We start from the raw sequence: 18,568 nt of genomic DNA on the forward strand, positions 1-18,568 counted from the left end.
AGACATCCACACCCGCCAGGCCCACCTCTCTGCCTGTCCCCACTGTAGCTGCATGTTCCATACACCACGACAGCTAGACATCCACACCCGCCAGGCCCACCTCTCTGCCTGTCCCCACTGTAGCTGCATGTTCCATACACCACGACAGCTAGACATCCACACCCGCCAGGCCCACCTCTCTGCCTGTCCCCACTGTAGCTGCATGTTCCATACACCACGACAGCTAGACATTCACACCCGCCAGGCCCACCTCTCTGCCTGTCCCCAGAAACCTGCCCCTCCCCTGTTCCATTCCAGCCATTACAATGATTCTGTCCTCCAATAGCTCTTCCCACCAGCCTCCTCTGATCTACACTATGTGCATGGATTAACAGGGTTCCTACTTGAACAGAGAACCACCCATCCTGTCATTAACTGATTTGTACCAGTCCATGGATAAGAACCATCATTGGCCTGCAGTGGTGTTGATATCACCTTTGTCCTGTACAGCATTGGTTCCCAACCAGGGGTACTAGCCTGAAAACTCATAGACTTATGAGACTATAGGCCTACTGGTAAAATGCACATGGGATACTTCAAGGGTACTCCAAGCAAAGCTAAATTTAGTTGGTGGTACAGTAACTAAAAACGGTTGGGAACCAATGCTGTACAGTATCATTCCCACATTCTGACAGCAGAAGAGGCCTGTTATTATTGCAATAAAATACCTATTTTTATTATGAGAAACATACCACACATTTCCAGTATTATTTATTTTTTAGGGATATTGCTTTAAGAATCCACATCAATAAACCGCCTCCAAATCGCGGCATATCGAGGATCCATTACCTGATTGGTCAAGGCCAGGTTTAGTAGGCACTTTAAGGACATAAACTAGGAAGTGCAGCGTTTTTATGGCGTCGACAAAGGTAGGCGAGGCTGTGTTTGCCCTTCTATCATTGAGCATTTACGAGATATAAAATATGTTAGCCTTTGTTGTATTGTTCTTATCAACAAAGACAAGACTACTCGTTAACGACTTCTGTGATTATTGCATTTTCGTTGTCGTGTGTTGCACCAAAGATACTGGATATAATGACGAGATGCGTGTGTCTCCGCCCTAACAATGGGGATTCGTTGTCAACAGAGGACAACGGCGAGGTCCCCCCTATTGCTTTCTTTAGATAGGTGGATACATCTCATTTTTTGAATATTCTATGAGGGGTGTTAACGTCCAACGCCTGTAGACCGTCTTGAATTTCAACAGGGACAGCTCTAGTATAAAGTGATTTTCTCAAAGTTGCTGGGATGTCAGTGCATCACACTTATATCAGTACACTCGTAATAACCTAAGCATTACCAAACTTCTATTATATCAAATAAGCCGCACGTATTACAATAGCATTTACTTTTTTATCTTGACTTAATTCGACACTCTCATTGCCCCGACCCCATACAAAAACGCCATACATAATTCATGATCTGCTTAACGTGGACAGATTTTGGGCAGAGTACACCCTCTTGCATTGCCTCTCCCCATCTGGTTGCACTTGCATTCAGTAGCATCTATTAATCACACGAATACATAAGATTGACGTCAAACGGAAGAACCAAGGACAGGATGGTTCCAGGGGCTATTCATTAGCTGATTCTGTTGCAAAACGTTTCTTTAACGGAAGCAAAAGGAACGAAACGGGGAGGGACCTATCTGAATTTGTCCAATAGAAACTCGTGGTTGGACTAATGACTACACCCCTGATGTTCTGAGATTCTATCTGGTGTTTACAAAACAATTTCTGCTGTGAGATTATTATATCAGAGTTCAAGGATGCTGCGAGATTATGATATCCTGACTTGTTTAAAGGTGCTACGTGGTCAATCTGATGTTTGCATTGGCCGTGCAGCATTTACGGCGATAAGCCTCTGCAGAAGTCAGGGCATTTATACTTATTGCACTTTGTCAAGCAGCTCAGATCTGTTGTAAAGGCAGTTGCCAAGGAATGAATTTGTGTTTATACAGGATCTCCCATCCCTACCTACCGTGACCCAATCATGTCAATGCGGAGGAGCTAAATGGAGCCCTCCACATTGTTACAACATTTGGGAGACGCCATCCATTTGCTTCACACCATCCATATGGAGCCTCTGACCGCATAAATCGGCTTTTAGACAAAGCGATTTTAACGGTAGAGCAAAGGATGGCAATGTATGGGAAATGAATGGCTGCAGTATTGCCATTATAATGACTATATAATGCATGGAATGCCAAGGCTTAAATGTATAAAAGTGTGTATTCTAATTTAAAGTGTATGTTCTGTCCTTGTGCTGTACCTAATCGATGAATGTTATGTAATATGTCATGTTTTGTGTGGACCCCAGTAAGAGTAGCTACTGCTTTAGCTAATGGGCATCCTAATGAAATACAAATCCTAGCAGCTCAAGACATTAGCTAGTTAGTTTAGGGATCATGAGTGGCACAGCAGTCTAAGGCACTGCATCTTAGTGCTAGAGGCGTCACTACAGACCCTGGTTTGATATTAGTATGATCCCTGCCTGGTATAGCTCTCTAAGTGTGATGCTCAATAAAACCTGCTCTTTTCCCCACAGAATTCAAATGAAGAAGCACTCCAGTCAACAAGATGAAGAGCAAACCTGGGAAAAAGCAACACAACCAAACTAAGATGTCTAAACAACATCGAGACCCCACCAAAACAGTGTGTGGAAGACAGTCAGATGATGTTGACTGCAATAGAGAAGAACCAGACATTAGTCAAGCACCCTACATTACTAAAGGAGTTTGTATCAGCTCCATCCAAATCAAAGAGGAACCAACAGACTTTGAGCAGCAGGGAATGGGAGAGGAACAAAACCTTTCAGTTCCTTCCTTCCAGAAGAAGCACATCAAACATCAAAATACATCCAATCCAATGACCGGGTGTAGCCAGATATCAAGGAGTCCTATGGTGATGCTAACAAGATTGTCTAATGTAAGAAGAGTTCCCAACATGTGACAGTTAGTAACTAGATAAGAGTGTTTTGACCTTTGGTTCATGCATACTGTGGTTTCTTCATCTTTCTAATCCATAAGGTGGTGGTTAAGACTCTTCTGCGAGACACTAAAGTGTGTTTGGTGAAGGAGGAAAACCCAGACGAGACAGATGGAGGTAAGGCATAGTTCATACATCCAGTTCACCCTCAACACTGCATTTGAAATGGATGATGGGATTACCTGAACATCACTTGAACATTAATTTTGCAAACTTTGAAATTAATATTCAGCAAAGATATTTACTCAAGTATTTTGTTGAATGAGTTAATGTAAGAAATCACGTTTGTGTTCTGTTTCCTCCTTACATCGCTTTCTTCTCACTCTTTCTACCATCCTTCCACTGCTCTGTCCCTCCCTCTTCCTCAGTATCTACTTCTCAGTTCTTTCCTTGTCCACACTGCACCATTTCCTTCACTGACTGTTACTTCCTGGAGAATCACATCAAGACCAAACACCCGAAGCAGTACCTGGCCATGCTGAAAAGCCACGTCTCAAAGAGTAAAACCGTGTATGCCCCCACACACAGCTGTCCCCACTGTAGCTGCATGTTCCATACCCCACGGCAGCTACACGTCCACACCCGTCAGGCCCACCCCTCTCCCTCTCTGAGAAAACTCCACCCCTGCCCCTATTGTGCCCGCAGCTTCCAGTACATAGCCAGACTGCATACTCACTGCAAGGTTTGGCACAAAATGTCTGTCGCTTTCACCGATGGGTACCTCAGTTGCGCTGACTGTGGAAAGAGCTTCAAGAATTGCTGGGGACTGGGGCCTCACCAGTGTCACAAGCCTGAGGACACTAAGCTTGAGAATGGCCCTGTCTGTCTGAACATTGGCATGCCATGCTCAGAGTGTGGCAAAAGCTACTCTAGTCCTCGGAATCTGCGCATTCACATGCGCACACACACCGGCGAGAAGCCCTACGTCTGTAAGGAGTGTGGCAAGAGCTTCTCAGAAGCCAGCAGTCATTGCAAACACATGATGATACACTCGGGGGTCAAGCCATTCAAATGCCAGGATTGTGGAAAGGATTTTGCCAGGATGGGGCGCCTCCGAGTTCACATGACTATTCACTCTGGCGAGAAGTCTTTCTCCTGCTCCAAATGTGACAAGCGGTTTGCATACAAGGACTGTCTGAATCTTCACCTGCGCACACACTCAGGGGAGAGACCTTTCAAGTGTACTGTGTGTGGTAAAGACTTTGCTTACAGAAATTATCTGAAGTTGCATCTGAAGATCCACAACAATGAAAGGAACTACCATTGTGGGGTTTGTGGGCTGAAGTTCATAAACAGTGCAGCATTGAAAACCCACCAGCGCACACACACTGGGGAGAGGCCTTTCCATTGCACAGTGTGTGACAAGACATTTTTCCGACATGAACACCTGAAGAACCACCAGCGCACTCACACAGGTGAGAAACCATACACCTGTACCGAGTGCGGTAAAAGCTTCACTCAGTCTGGAGATCTGACCAAACACAAGCGCATCCACACTGGGGAGAGGCCATTTGAATGTTCTGAATGCCACCGACGGTTTATCTGTTCTGCTGATCTGACCAGACACATGAGGATCCACAATAACTCACGGCCATATCCCTGCCAAGAGTGTGACAAGAGATTCCGCTTGGCCAACCACCTTAAAATTCACATGAGGACCCACACTGGGGAGAGACCATACTCCTGCACCCGTTGCCATCGCACCTTCACTCGCACCCACCACCTCTCTGGTCACCTGCCTAGATGTCACTGAATGATGAAATTAGAATGTATATAAATAGTATTTTACTCTTGTTGTAGTGATTCAATAAGGGAACAGTGATGTACAGAAGATGGTTTTGTGCCTGACTCTGTTGTGGTAATGCCAATAAAGGCCTCTATAGTCTGTGAGAGATGGCACGCCTGTTATGTAGTTCTGGTGTTTTTTGTGTATGCAAACTTGTTGATTGAGTTGGAGGCGTGTGTAGCCAATAAGAGAGTCATATCCCACATTTCAGTCTCCCAGTATACATTGGCCTGCACTGGCTGGTTTTGATATTGCAGCATGTCTGACTGCATATTACGAAATGCAAGCTATTGAAGAGGATTGATTTAAGCTCTTAAAGGCTCTGCATGGTAAATCTGCCATCTGCTGTGACCATATAGCACTTACTGAGATGCAGCCGCCACAGTAGCCAGAACAATGTTTATACAGGACCTCCTGCCCCCACTTATCATCAACCAATCATGCCAATGATGAGCTATACAGTGCCCTCTGCATTGTTACAAAATGTGAGAGGCGCACAGTGATGTGGTACGGAGCTTGATTTGGCCTCTGCATGCCTCCGGAGGCTTCGCAATTGTGTCACACCTTCGACCACATTTGTGGATCAAGCATAGATTGGCTTTCAGGCTACACTATCATTCCCACATTTTGATAGTCACATTGTGGACCTAGGGACATTCTCAATTAGCCTAGCTAATCAAAGGTCATCAAAGAGAGGAGGCGAGGAAATGTGGAAACAAATGCACATGTATGAAGACTCCTTCACATGCAAATTAAATGTTTAAAGTAGTACAAAGTCATTTAGATAGTTTTATGAATAAAAGGATAAGTAGCATGTCGTTTTTAAATGCGTGCCTGCTTTTCTCTGTTAAGAACAGCTGATTTAAATTGGGGTGTAGCCCCTCCCGCAAAGGACTCGGGTAGGATAATCTTGTGCTTCCTTGACATGAGGGTGCAAGGACACTTCTCAGTTCACCTACTAACATATTGACACTCGACCACTTATCGGTTTCTGGGTCACGGAGGACAGAGTATTCGAGGAGAGGACAGCCTTTTGTTCAAATGAGAACATCCCCTAGTCTCTGAAATCCCAGACCTAGGGCAACAAGGCTATGGGTTGTAGGTCTTGTGGTTGAAGAAGCTGACACAATGTGCCAACAGTGCATTAGACTAATAAATATAAATATATATATATATATATATATATATATTAATTGGTGTGCTTGTTAAAGGGTTAATGATGCAAGGTGATTTGTTGATCAGTCAGTCTCGACTTGCATTTAAAGTCGGCTGCAATGTCGAACGCGCCCATTTATAACTAACTCGAAATAGTTAATTTATGTCGTTTTCAATGAGGGGGTTCGATCAATCTTTCCCAGGCAAGCGTGTAGTCGTGTTTTGCACCTGCTGAAAGTAGATTGCATTCGATTTGGAACCGAGCTGCCTCGGCGTGAGACCACTGATTAACAAAAAGGAAGAGGAAGGCATAACTCGCAGAAACTCGGTCTTTCTCCAGCAGGTGGCGTTTGTTCATTGTTTCAACAAACAAGGAGTTTAAATGAGAGTGTAAAACCGGGGCCTCCCACTCCTCTTTCTATTCTGGTTAGAGACCGTTTGCGCTGTTCTGTGAAGGCAGTAGTACACAGCGTTGTACGAAATCTTCAGTTTCTTGGCAACTTCTCGCATGGAATAGCCTTCATTTCTCAGAACATGAATAGACTGACGAGTTTCAGTGGAAAGTTATTTGTTTCTGGCCATTTTGAGTCTGTAATCGAACCCACAATTTCTGATGCTCCAGATACTCAACTAGTCTAAAGACTGACAGTTTTATTGCTTCTATAATCAGCACTACAGTTTTCAGCTGTGCTAACATAATTGCAAAAGTATTTTCTAATGATCAATTAGACTTTTAAAATTATAAACTTGGATTAGCTAACACAACGTGCCATTGAAACACAGGAGTGATGGATGCTGATAATGGGCCTCTGTACACCTATGTAGATATCCATTAAAAATCAGCCGTTTCCAGCTACAATAGTCATTTACAACATTGACAATGTCTACACTGTATTTCAGATCAATTTAATGTTATTTTAATGGACAAAAAAATGTGTTTTTCTTTCAAAACAAAGACATTTCTAAGTGACCCCAAACTTTTGAACGGTAGAGTATATTTAACAGATGTTATTGCGGGTGTAGCGAAATGCTTGTGTTCCGAGCTCCAACAGTGAATTAATATCTAACAATTCACAACAATGCACATATCTAAAAGTAAAATAATGGAATTAAGAAATGCATAAATATTAGCACAAGCAATGTCGGAGTGCCATTAACTAAAATATAGTAGAATAGAATAGGGTATATACATTTGAAACGAGTAAAGCAGTATGTAAACATTATTAAGGTGACAAGTGTTCCATTATTAAAGTGGCCAGTGATTCCATGTCTATGTATTTAGGGCAGCAGCCTCTAAGGTGCAGGATTGAGTAGTCGGGTGGTAGCCAGCTAGTGATGGCTATTTAACAGTCTGCATAGAGATGCTTGGGAATATGGTCTATGGGGTATATCTGACCTCCATCATCTAGGACATGACAATGGTTAATCAAATCTCCCCATTTCTGACCTTTTTTTTTTATACAGTTTTGCAGGCCTTCTCATACAGCTGCAACTGTATATGCATTTGTAAATCAAGACCTTTTTTGATTTGGGCTCTGGATGGTGCAACTGTTGAGAATCTGAGTCTATGGTTGTTGTGGGGGAAAGGGGTTGAATGTGTATGAGTGTGTGTGTGTGTATCCCACAACTGTTGCGAGGGAGTAAAAGATGTTAGGGACAATATAGGAAGATTCACAATAGTTGTTTGCTAATGTAATAATTGCTTGCCATAATGTAATTTTGGTAATGGCGAGACTGGTGAGAGGTAAAAATCCTTTGCATAAATTGCCTACATTACTACAAACATTAACAGCTAATTATATATAATATAAATCGAGGTGAGGGCGATGGAAATGCATTTGGCAGTTGATCTACTTCTGTTCTGGAAGGATGGTTCCCGGTTTCTCCGGGGCTATGGGATCCGGGGGGTCGAGGGTGGTCTGCCGGGCATTGGGATGACAACCCAACTCGGGATGAGGAGGGATTTTAGTGGGTGGAATAGGGGGGACCAATTGGAGGTTTACTTAGTAGCAATGCAAATATTATGGTACAGCTATATAGACACTCAATCATCATGTTACATTTGCAAACATATATTTTGATTAATAGAATTTAAATGCGTGTCTTATTCTGGTAAGTGGTGAAGCCTACTAGATGATAACTTGTTTATAACTAGGACAGAAACGTATAACTGACTCTTTCCGACATAAAATAGAGTTGAAGTCGGAGTTTACATAGAGTTAGGTTCACATACAGTTAGGAGTCGGAGTTTACATAGAGTTAGGTTCACATACAGTTAGGAGTCGGAGTTTACATAGAGTTAGGTTCACATACAGTTAGGAGTCATTAAAACTCGTTTTTCAACCACTCCACAAATTTATTGCTAACAGACTTTTGGCAAGTCTACTTTGTGCATGACACAAGTCATTTTTCCAACTATTGTTTACAGACAGATTATTTCACTTTTAATTCACTGCATCACAATTCCAGTGGGTCAAAAGTTTACATACACTAAGTTGACTGTGCCTTTAAACAGCTTGAAAAATTCCTGAAATGATGTCATGGCTTTAGAAGCTTCTGATAGGCTAATTGACATCCTTTGAGTCAATTGGAGGTGTACCTGTAGATGTATTTCAAGGCCTACCTTCAAACTGAGTGCCTCTTTGCTTGACATCATGGGAAAATCAAAAGAAATCAGCGAAGACCTCAGAAAAAAATGGTATACCTCCACAAGTCTGGGTCATCCTTAGGAGCAATTTCCAAACACCTGAAGGTACCACATTCATCTGTACAAATAATAGTACGCAAGTATAAACACCATGGGACCACGCAGCCATCAAACTGCTCAGGAAGGAGACGCGTTCTGTCTCCTAGAGATGAACGTGCTTTGGTGCGAAAAGTGCAAATCAATCGCCGAACAACAGCAAAGGAACTTGTGAAGATGCTGGAGGAAACAGGTACAAAAGTATCTATATCCACAGTAAAAAGAGTCCTATATCGACATAACCTGAAAGGCCGCTCAGCAAGGAAGAAGCCACTGCTCCAAAACCGCCATAAAAAAGCCAGACTAAAGTTTGCAACTGCACATGGGGACAAAGATCGTACTTTTTGGAGAAATGTCCTCTGGTCTGATGAAACAAAAATAGAACTGTTTGGCCGTAATGACCATCGTTATGTTTGGAGGAAAAGGGGGAGGCTTGCAAGCCGAAGAACACCATCCCGTGAAGCACGGGGGTGGCATCATGTTGTGGGGGTGCTTTGCTGCAGGAGGGACTGGTGCACTTCACAAAATAGATGACATCATGAGGCAGGAGAATTATGTGGATATATTGAAGCAACATCTCAAGACATCAGTCAGGAAGTTAAAGCTTGGTCGCAAATGGTCTTCCAAATTGACAATGACCCCAAGCATACTTCCAAAGTTGTGGCAAAATGGCTTAAGGAAGCATGTGGGAAGCATGTGGAAGGCTACCCAAAACATTTGACCCAAGTTAAACAATTTGAAGGCAATGCTACCAAATACTAATTGAGTGTATGTAAACTTCTGACCCACTGGGAATGTGATGAAAGAAATCAAAGCTGAAATAATCATTATCTCTACTACTATTCTGACATTTTACATTCTTAAAATAAAGTGGTGATCCTAACTGACCTAAGACAGGAAATGTTTACTAGGATTAAATTTCAGGAATTGTGAAAAACAGAGTTTAAATGTATTTGGCTAAGGTGTATGTAAACTTCCGACTTCAACTGTATATGAATATATTTACCCCCAAAATATATGGTGCAGACAATTACATTGATGGAAGCAACAATCTATCTGCAATATAAATGCTGATCCATCCCTTAAAATAAAACAGTCTTGAGATAGAAGCTGTCTCTTGGTCCCAGCTTTGATGCACCTGTACTGACCTCGCCCTCTGGATGATAGCTGGGTGAACAGGCCGTGGCTCGGGTGGTTGATGTTGTTTGATATTTTTGGCCTTCCTGTGTTATTGGTGTCCTGGAGGGCATGCAGTGTGCCCCGGTGATGTGTTGGGCAGACCGTACCACCCTCTGGAGAGCCCTGCGGTTTAGGGTGGTGCAGTTGCCGTACAGGTGGTGATACAGCCTGATAGGAGGCTCTCATTTGTGCATCTGTAAAGGTTTCTATTGGTCTTAGGGGCCATGCTGAATTTCTTCAGCCTCCTGAATTTGAAGAGGCGCTGTTGCCCCTTCTTCATCACACTGTCTGTGTGGGTGGACCATTTCAGAATGTTAGTGATGTGTACGCCTGGGAACTTGGAGCTTTCCACCTTCTCCACTGCTGTCCCTTCGATGTGGATCGGAGTGTGCTCCCTCTGCTGTTTCCTGAAGTACACGATCAGCTTCTTAATTTTGTTGACAATGAGGGAGAGGTTATTTTCCTGGCACCACTCCACCAGGGCCCTCACCTCCCTGTCGGCTGTCTCATTGTTGGCAATCAGGCATACTACTGTTGTGTCATATGCAAACTTGATGATTGAGTTGTCGGCGTGCGTAGCCACACAGTCATGAGTGAACAGTGAGAACAGGAGGGGGCTGATCATGCACCCTTGTGGGGTCCCTGTGTTGAGGATCAGCGAAGTGGAAGTGTTGTTTCATTCCTTCACCACCTGGGGGCAGCCTGTCATGAAGTCCTGGGCCCAGTTGCACAGGGCGGGGTTCAGACCCAGGGCCCCGAGCTTAATGATGAGCTTTGACGGTACTATACTGTTGAAGGCTTAGCTAGAGACAATAAACAGCATTCTGACATAGGTATTCTTCTTGTCCAGATGGGATAGGACAGTGCGATGGCGATTGCATCCTCTGTGGATATATTGGGGTGGTAAGTGTAACAGGGTTGGTTATGTTTCCACTTGCCTCTAAAGAAATGCGTATTTAATGTTCAAGCATTCTTATTGGTTGGTTCAACTCTGATGAAAATAAGGTGTGTTGTGTATGGCCCCGCTTGCAGATAGGGGGAGATCGCGAACGTCAAGCCTTCCCAGTATGAAAATGTGATGTAAGGGGTAGGTCATGTTCTGAATACTGTTTTCTATTTTACAATGTGTACAAGTTTTCTGTACGTTACTGATTTATACATGTGTGGGCATATGGTGCCTGTTAGGGATTGAGGGGTTTTCTGGGATGTGCTTTGGCATATGATTGCTGTAAATAAGTGTGTTAGCTAACATACACTGATGTAATGGTCACATAAGCCCACTGCTAACACAGTTGTCTTCATGCTTCAGATTTTGCCATCGACACCCATCAATATCGTTAAGCCCTGCACAACTAACGTGCTGTTTCCCATTTAACAACAGCAACAGAAATAAATGATGCTCAACTGGGACCACTGGCTGATGTGATTTATTTGGAGAAAACAACGCAAGGAGAGTACGATATACATCTGTTACATAAGCACATTGAAGTGGGTCTAGGGTGACAGGTAAGGTAGAGGTGATATGATCATTAACTAGCCTCTCAAGCACTTCATGACGACAGAAGTGAGTGCTATGGGCGATAGTCATTTAATTAAATTACCTTTGCTTTCTTGGGTGCAGGAACAATGGTGGACATTTTGAAGCAAGTGGGGACAGCAGACTGGGATAGGGAGAGATTGAACATGTCCGTAACCCAATTCGGCCTTCTAAACAAACTTTGGCGAAGGATAAAATCTAAAAACTTAGTCCACTCTGTTTGTAATTTATTTTGTCATTTTTATTTCACCTTTATTTAACCAGGTAGGCTAGTTGAGAACAAGTTCTCATTTACAACTGCGACCTGGCCAAGATAAAGCATAGCAGTGTGAACAGACAACACAGAGTTAGACATGGATTGTCACGTTCTGACCTTCTAAACTATTAACAAGTCAATAAATAACACAGTAGAAAAAAAAGAGAGTCTATATACATTGTGTGCAAAATGCATGAGGGGGTAGGTGAATAATTAAAATTTTGCAGATTAACACTGGAGTGATAAATGATCAGATGGTAATTTACAGGTAGAGATATTGGTGTGCAAAAGAGCAGAAAAGTAAATAAATATAAACAGTTTGGGGATGAGGTAGGTAAAATTGGGTGGGCTATTTACCGATAGACTATGTAGCTGCAGCGATCGTTTAGCTGCTCAGATAGCAGATGTTTGAAGTTGGTGAGGGAGATAAAAGTCTCCAACTTCAGCGATTTTTGCAATTCGTTCCAGTCACAGGCAGCAGAGAACTGGAACGAAAGGTGGCCAAATGAGGTGTTGGCTTTAGGGATGATCAGTGAGATACACCTGCTGGAGCGCCTGCTATGGGTGGGTGTTGCCATCGTGACCAGTGAACTGAGATAAGGTGGAGCTTAACCTAGCATGGACTTGTAGATGACCTGGAGCCAGTGGGTCTGGCGATGAATATGTAGCGAGGGCCAGCCGACTAGAGCATAAAGGTTGCAGTGGTGGGTGGTATAAGGTGCTTTAGTAACAAAACGGATGGCACTGTGATAAACTGCATCCAGTTTGCTGAGTAGAGTATTGGAAGCTATTTTGTAGATGACATCGCCAAAGTCAAGGATCGGTAGGATAGTCAGTTTTACTAGGGTAAGTTTGGCAGCGTGAGTGAAGGAGGCTTTGTTGCGGAATAGAAAGCCGACTCTAGATTTGATTTTAGATTGGAGATGTTTGATATGAGTCTGGAAGGAGAGTTTACAGTCTAGCCAGACACCTAGGTACTTATAGATGTCCACATATTCTAGGTCGGAACCATCCAGGGTGGTGATGCTAGTCGGGCGTGCGGGTGCAGGCAGTGAACGGTTGTAAAGCATGCATTTGGTTTTACTAGTGTTTAAGAGCAGTTGGAGGCCACGGAAGGAGTGTTGTATGGCATTGAAGCTTGTTTGGAGGTTAGATAGCACAGTGTCCAAGGACGGACCGGAAGTATAGAGAATGGTGTCGTCTGCGTAGAGGTGGATCAGGGAATCGCCCGCAGCAAGAGCAACATCATTGATATATACAGAGAAAAGAGTCAGCCCGAGAATTGAACCCTGTGGCACCCCCATAGAGACTACCAGAGACCCGGACAGCATGCCCTCCGATTTGACACACTGAACTCTGTCTGCAAAGTAGTTGGTAAACCAGGCAAGGCAGTCATCAGAAAAACCGAGGCTACTGAGTCTGCCGATAAGAATATGGTGATTGACAGAGTCGAAAGCCTTGGCAAGGTCGATGAAGACGGCTGCACAGTACTGTCTTTTATCGATGGCGGTTGTGATATCGTGTAGTACCTTGAGCGTGGCTGAGGTGCACCCGTGACCGGCTCGGAAACCAGATTGCACAGCGGAGAAGGTACGGTAGGATTCGAGATGGTCAGTGACCTGTTTGTTGACTTGGCTTTCGAAGACAGGCAGGGCAGGACAGGCAGGGCAGGATGGATAGATTCTAGTGTTCTCTCATCACCATTTTTGGTAGTGAGTGGAAACGCTAACCGGATGCTTCACACTTATGCATCCTGTTGAAATATCTTGCTGATTATTCTGTCTGTGCCAATATGGCGCCGCGCATTTTAAATTGAAATACGCCATCGTGAGTTTTCCATAGGAATAGATGGATGACGTCAGCGCTATCGCTGTCTATGCTTCAATGAGGGGGCAGTCTTTCTCCCTGGGTAAAGCGATGGTTTGAAAATATGTTGTTGACTTTGATGCTCGTGCCCCTCTTCACCACAAACTACTTAAATTATGGGAGACTCCGACTAAAGTACATAGCGAACGACAGAGCAGCGGAAGAACTTTGTGCAAGTCATCAGGCTCATTCTTATGCTAGACCGCTGGGCTTCTTCACACCATATTTGGTGTGAAGTGGATATTCCAACCGGATGCTTCAGATTTACACATCCGGTGAAGCATCTGGTTCCTTGTTCTATGGTTTCCACTAGTTACCAAATCCACAAAGTCAAAATATGTTCAGAAATAAGGTTATCACTGTGGTTAAGGTTTAAAACCACGTTTTTCTTGTTGAAATTGTAGAATAGGTTCCGTGTGGCTCAGTTGGTAGAGGTTGGCGCTTGTAACGTCAGAGTTGTGCATTCGATTCCCACGGGGGAACAGTACAAAAAGGTATGCATTCACTACTGTTAAGGAGTGTCCGATAAATGAGGTAAAATGTTTTTTTTTTTTTTTAATTTGGGGTTTTTGTCTTTGTGAATGTGGTAACTAGTGACGATCTTGTTCTTTATGTGGAGGAACGTTGCGGACATAGACCCGGAAGTGCAGCGTTTTAAGGCGTCAACAAAGGAAAGTGAAGCTGTGTGCCATTTTCTCGTTAAGCATTTACAAGATACAAAGTAATTGGCCTTCGTTGTGTTGTTCTCATTTACAAAGACTAGGCTACTAGCAGCTCAAAACAGTAGCTAGTTGGCTGCAACAGTAAGTAGAGTTTGCTGCCTGTAATATAATCCTATAACGAGCTATGCTATGTCTGAGGGAGGGGGTTGGTAGCAGCATGAATGCTAATGTCATATTGAGGGTTAGCTGACAACGTCACGAAAAGGATGCGCATGCTTCAATGTGGCATAACTCCATGTGTTGTGATTCTGGATAGCAAATAGCTAACAACAATGACAAGAAGCTGCCGTGTGGGGAATCGTTAATGGCTGGTTCCATATCGTTTTATCTTGTTAATGATACCGTGTCGTGTTTTGAGGTGTTTTTACTGTTGCCACGTCATCTATGCTATTATGACTCAAATTCGCTAGCTAGCTAACCAAGAAATGTAACGATGTATTTGAGAGACAAGTTCTCATTGTGCAAATGTATTTATGTTTTTAATAAACATTGGAGACGAAATATAGTTTACATGTTGTCAGCAATTTAAGACAACCCCGTCTGTTTTGCATTAGTTGTACAAGCGTCGGGTTTGTTGCTAAACAACCAATCCGTCTATAGGCCTATTATTACTGGTAGGTTGACTGTTAAAAAACGTATATATTTACATTGATAGTCACATACACATACATGGTTAGCAGATGTTATTGCGAGTGTATCGAAATGCTTGTTCTTCTAGTTCTGACAGTGCAGCAATATCTAACAAGTAATAAATATCTAACAATTCCACAACAAAAACCTAATACACCCACATTTAAGTAAATTAATGGAATAAGAATGTATAAATATATGGATGAGCAATGTCAGAGCAGCATAGGCTAAGATGGTATAGAATACAGTATATACACATGAGATGAGTAATGCAAGATATGTAAACATTGTTAAAGTAGCATTATTAAAGTGACTAGTGTTCCATTTATTAAAATGACCAATGATTTCATGTCTATATGGCAGCCTCTCTGTACTAGTCTGATGGCCTTGAGATAGAAGCTGTTTTTCAGTATTGGGCCCAGCTTTGATGCACCTGTACTGACCTTGCATTCTGGATGATAGCGGGGTGAACATGCAGTTGCTCGGGTGGTTGTTGGCCTTGATGATCTTTTTGGCCTTCCTGTGACTTATAGTGTTGCATGGTTTATTAATATGATCACTACTTGGTATAGCTCTCTAAGGGTGATGCTCAATAAAACCTGCTCTTTTCCCCACAGAATTCAAATGAAGAAGCACTCCAGTCAACAAGATGAAGAACAAACCTGGGAAAAAGCAACACAACAAAACCAAGAGGACTAAACACCATCGAGACCTAATCAAAACAGAGTGTGGAACACAGTCAGATGATGTTGACTGCAGTAGAGAAGAACCAGACATTAGTCAAGCACCCTACATTACTAAAGGAGTTTGTATCAGCTCCATCCAAATCAAAGAGGAACCAACAGACTTTGAACAGCAGGGAATGGGAGAGGAACCAAACCGTTCAGTTCCTTCCTTCCAGAAGAAGCACATCAAACATCAAAATACATCCAATCCAATGACCGGGTGTAGCCAGATATCAAGGAGTCCTATGGTGATGCTAACAAGATTGTCTAATGTAAGAAGAGTTCCCAACATGTGACAGTTAGTAACTAGATAAGAGTGTTTTGACCTTTGGTTCATGCATACTGTGGTTTCTTCATCTTTCTAATCCATAAGGTGGTGGTTAAGACTCTTCTGCGAGACACTAAAGTGTGTTTGGTGAAGGAGGAAAACCCAGACGAGACAGATGGAGGTAAGGCATAGTTCATACATCCAGTTCACCCTCAACACTGTATTTGAAATGGATGATGGGATTACTTGAACATCACCTGAACATTAATTTAGCAAACTTTGAAATGTATATTTAGCAGAGATATTTACTCAAGCGCTTTGTTGAATGAGGAAATGTAGGAAAACACAACTATGTTCTGTCCCATCTCTCACTTCTCACTCTTTCTACCTTCTTTCCACTGCTCTGTCCCTCCCTCAGTCTCTTCTCCTCAGTTCTTTCCTTGTCCACACTGCACCATCTCCTTCACTGACTGTTACTTCCTGGAGAACCACATGAAGACCAAACACCATAAGCAGTACCTGGCTTTGTTCAAAGGCCATGTCTCAACGAGTAAAACCGTGTATGCCCCCACACACAGCTGTCCCCACTGTAGCTGCATGTTCCATACCTCACGGCAGCTACACGTCCACACCCGTCAGGCCCACCCCTCTCCCTCTCTGAGAAAACTCCACCCCTGCCCCTATTGTGCCCGCAGCTTCCAGTACATAGCCAGACTGCATACTCACTGCAAGGTTTGGCATAAAATGGCTGTCGCTTTCACAGATGGATACCTCAGTTGCGCTGACTGTGGAAAGAGCTTCAAGAATTGCTGGGGACTGGGGCCTCACCAGTGTCACAAGCCTGAGGACACTAAACTTGAGAATGGCCCTGTCTGTCTGAACATCGGTATGCCATGCTCAGAGTGTGGCAAAAGCTGCTCTAGTCCTCAGAATCTGCGCATTCACATGCGCACACACACCGGCGAGAAGCCTTACGTCTGTAAGGAGTGTGGCAAGAGCTTCTCAGAAGCCAGCAGTCATTGCAAACACATGATGATACACTCGGGGGTCAAGCCATTCAAATGCCAGGATTGTGGAAAGGATTTTGCCCGGATGTGGCACCTCCGAGTTCACATGACCGTTCACTCTGGCGAGAAGCCTTTATCCTGCCCCAAATGTGACAGGCGGTTTGCATACAGTGATTCTTTGAAGCTTCACCTGCGCACACACTCAGGGGAGAGACCTTTCAAATGTACTGTGTGTGGTAAAGATTTTGCAGATAAAGGTTATCTGAAGTTACATCTGAAGATCCACAGCAATGAAAGGAACTACCATTGTGGGGTTTGTGGGCTGAAGTTCATAAACATTGCTGCGTTGAAAACCCACCAGCGCACACACACTGGGGAGAGGCCTTTCCATTGCACAGTGTGTGACAAGACATTTTTCCGACACGCACACCTGAAGAACCACCAGCGCACTCACACAGGTGAGAAACCATACACCTGTACTGAGTGTGGCAAAAGCTTCACTCAGTCTGGAGATCTTACAAAACACATACGCACCCACACTGGAGAGAAGCCGTATGAATGTTCTGTCTGCCACGGCTGTTATACCTCTTCAGGGGATCTGGGCAAACATATGAGGATCCACAATGGCTCACGGCCATATCACTGCCAGGAGTGTGACAAAAGCTTCCGCATGGTCGGTCACCTTAAAACTCACATGAGGACCCACACTGGTGAGAGACCGTACTCCTGCCCCCGCTGCCATCGTACTTTTGCTCGCGCCCACCACCTCTCTGGTCACCTGCCTAGATGTTGCTGAATGATTAGATTATTTATATACAGTCAACTCTTTTACTCTTGTTGTAGTTATTTAATAAGGGAACAGTGATGTACAGAAGATGGTTTTGTGCCTGACTCTGTTGTGGTAATGTCAATAAAGGCCTCTATAGTCTGTGAGAGATGGCACGCCTGTTGTCTGGTTCTGATGTGTTTTGTGTATGTTTTTTCTTTGAGCTGAAATAAGAGCCATATCACATACATTTCAATCTCACAGTATTCTATTGGTAAACCATCATTGGCCTGCACTGGCTGGTTTTGATATTACAGCACGTTATACATTTCATATTACAATACGCAAGCTATTGAAGAGGATTGATTCAATAATTTAGGCTATTTGTCTCTGAAATCCCAGACCTAGGGCAACATTGTCAGTGTGGGAGTCAACCTGTCTTCCTATGGAGAATCAGGACAGTAAATAAAAGGGTATGCTTTATCCTCTTTACAACAGGTGCTTATAATCCATACAATAACTCTCTTGATAATACAAAGACAATTCATCATTGATTGTAACCTTTATTTAACTAATCTAGTCAGTTAAGAACAATTTCTTATTTACAATGACGGCCTACTCCGGCCAAACCCGGATGACGCTGGGCCAATTGCTCTCTGCCCTATGGGATTCTCAATTACAGCCGGATGTGATACAGTCTGGATTCGAACCAGGTAGTGACATCTCTTGCACTGAGATGCAGTGCCTTAAACCGCTGCACCATTTTGAGTCAGAACTGGCAAAGCTACAAAAAATGCTGATACAAAACGGATACTTTTGGCGAGAATTAATATTTATTTAAGAATCCACACCAATCCGGGCGACAGACTAGTGGTTAGAGCGTTGGATTAGTAACCGAAAGG

General features: G+C 43.4%; 2 protein-coding genes across 8 annotated transcripts; both read left to right on the forward strand.

Annotated features, from left to right (window-relative positions):
• Positions 1-815: 815 nt before the first annotated feature.
• Positions 816-4,935, forward strand: LOC110537735 (uncharacterized). Its single transcript, XM_021624092.3, has 4 exons — positions 816-908; positions 2,587-2,966; positions 3,068-3,143; positions 3,395-4,935. The coding sequence occupies exons 2-4, from the start codon at positions 2,619-2,621 to the stop codon at positions 4,777-4,779; spliced, it is 1,809 nt and encodes a 602-aa protein (XP_021479767.3). The 5' UTR covers positions 816-908; positions 2,587-2,618; the 3' UTR covers positions 4,780-4,935.
• Positions 3,093-17,842, forward strand: LOC110537677 (uncharacterized). 7 transcript variants are annotated; one of them, XM_090192457.1, is made up of 4 exons: positions 3,093-3,143; positions 15,518-15,897; positions 15,999-16,074; positions 16,312-17,842. In XM_090192457.1, the coding sequence occupies exons 2-4, from the start codon at positions 15,550-15,552 to the stop codon at positions 17,694-17,696; spliced, it is 1,809 nt and encodes a 602-aa protein (XP_090048583.1). In that variant the 5' UTR covers positions 3,093-3,143; positions 15,518-15,549; the 3' UTR covers positions 17,697-17,842. The 7 variants fall into 7 exon arrangements, with proteins under 7 accessions (XP_090048583.1, XP_021479699.3, XP_036797872.2 ...); XM_021624024.3 differs by lacking the exon at positions 3,093-3,143 and adding an exon at positions 13,438-14,042; XM_036941977.2 differs by lacking the exon at positions 3,093-3,143 and adding an exon at positions 13,809-14,082.
• The last annotated feature ends 726 nt before the right edge of the window (positions 17,843-18,568 follow it).

Source organism: Oncorhynchus mykiss, chromosome 2 (assembly GCF_057628025.1).
Source record: "Oncorhynchus mykiss isolate SJ-2025 chromosome 2, ASM5762802v1, whole genome shotgun sequence".
Lineage (NCBI taxonomy): Eukaryota > Metazoa > Chordata > Actinopteri > Salmoniformes > Salmonidae > Oncorhynchus > Oncorhynchus mykiss.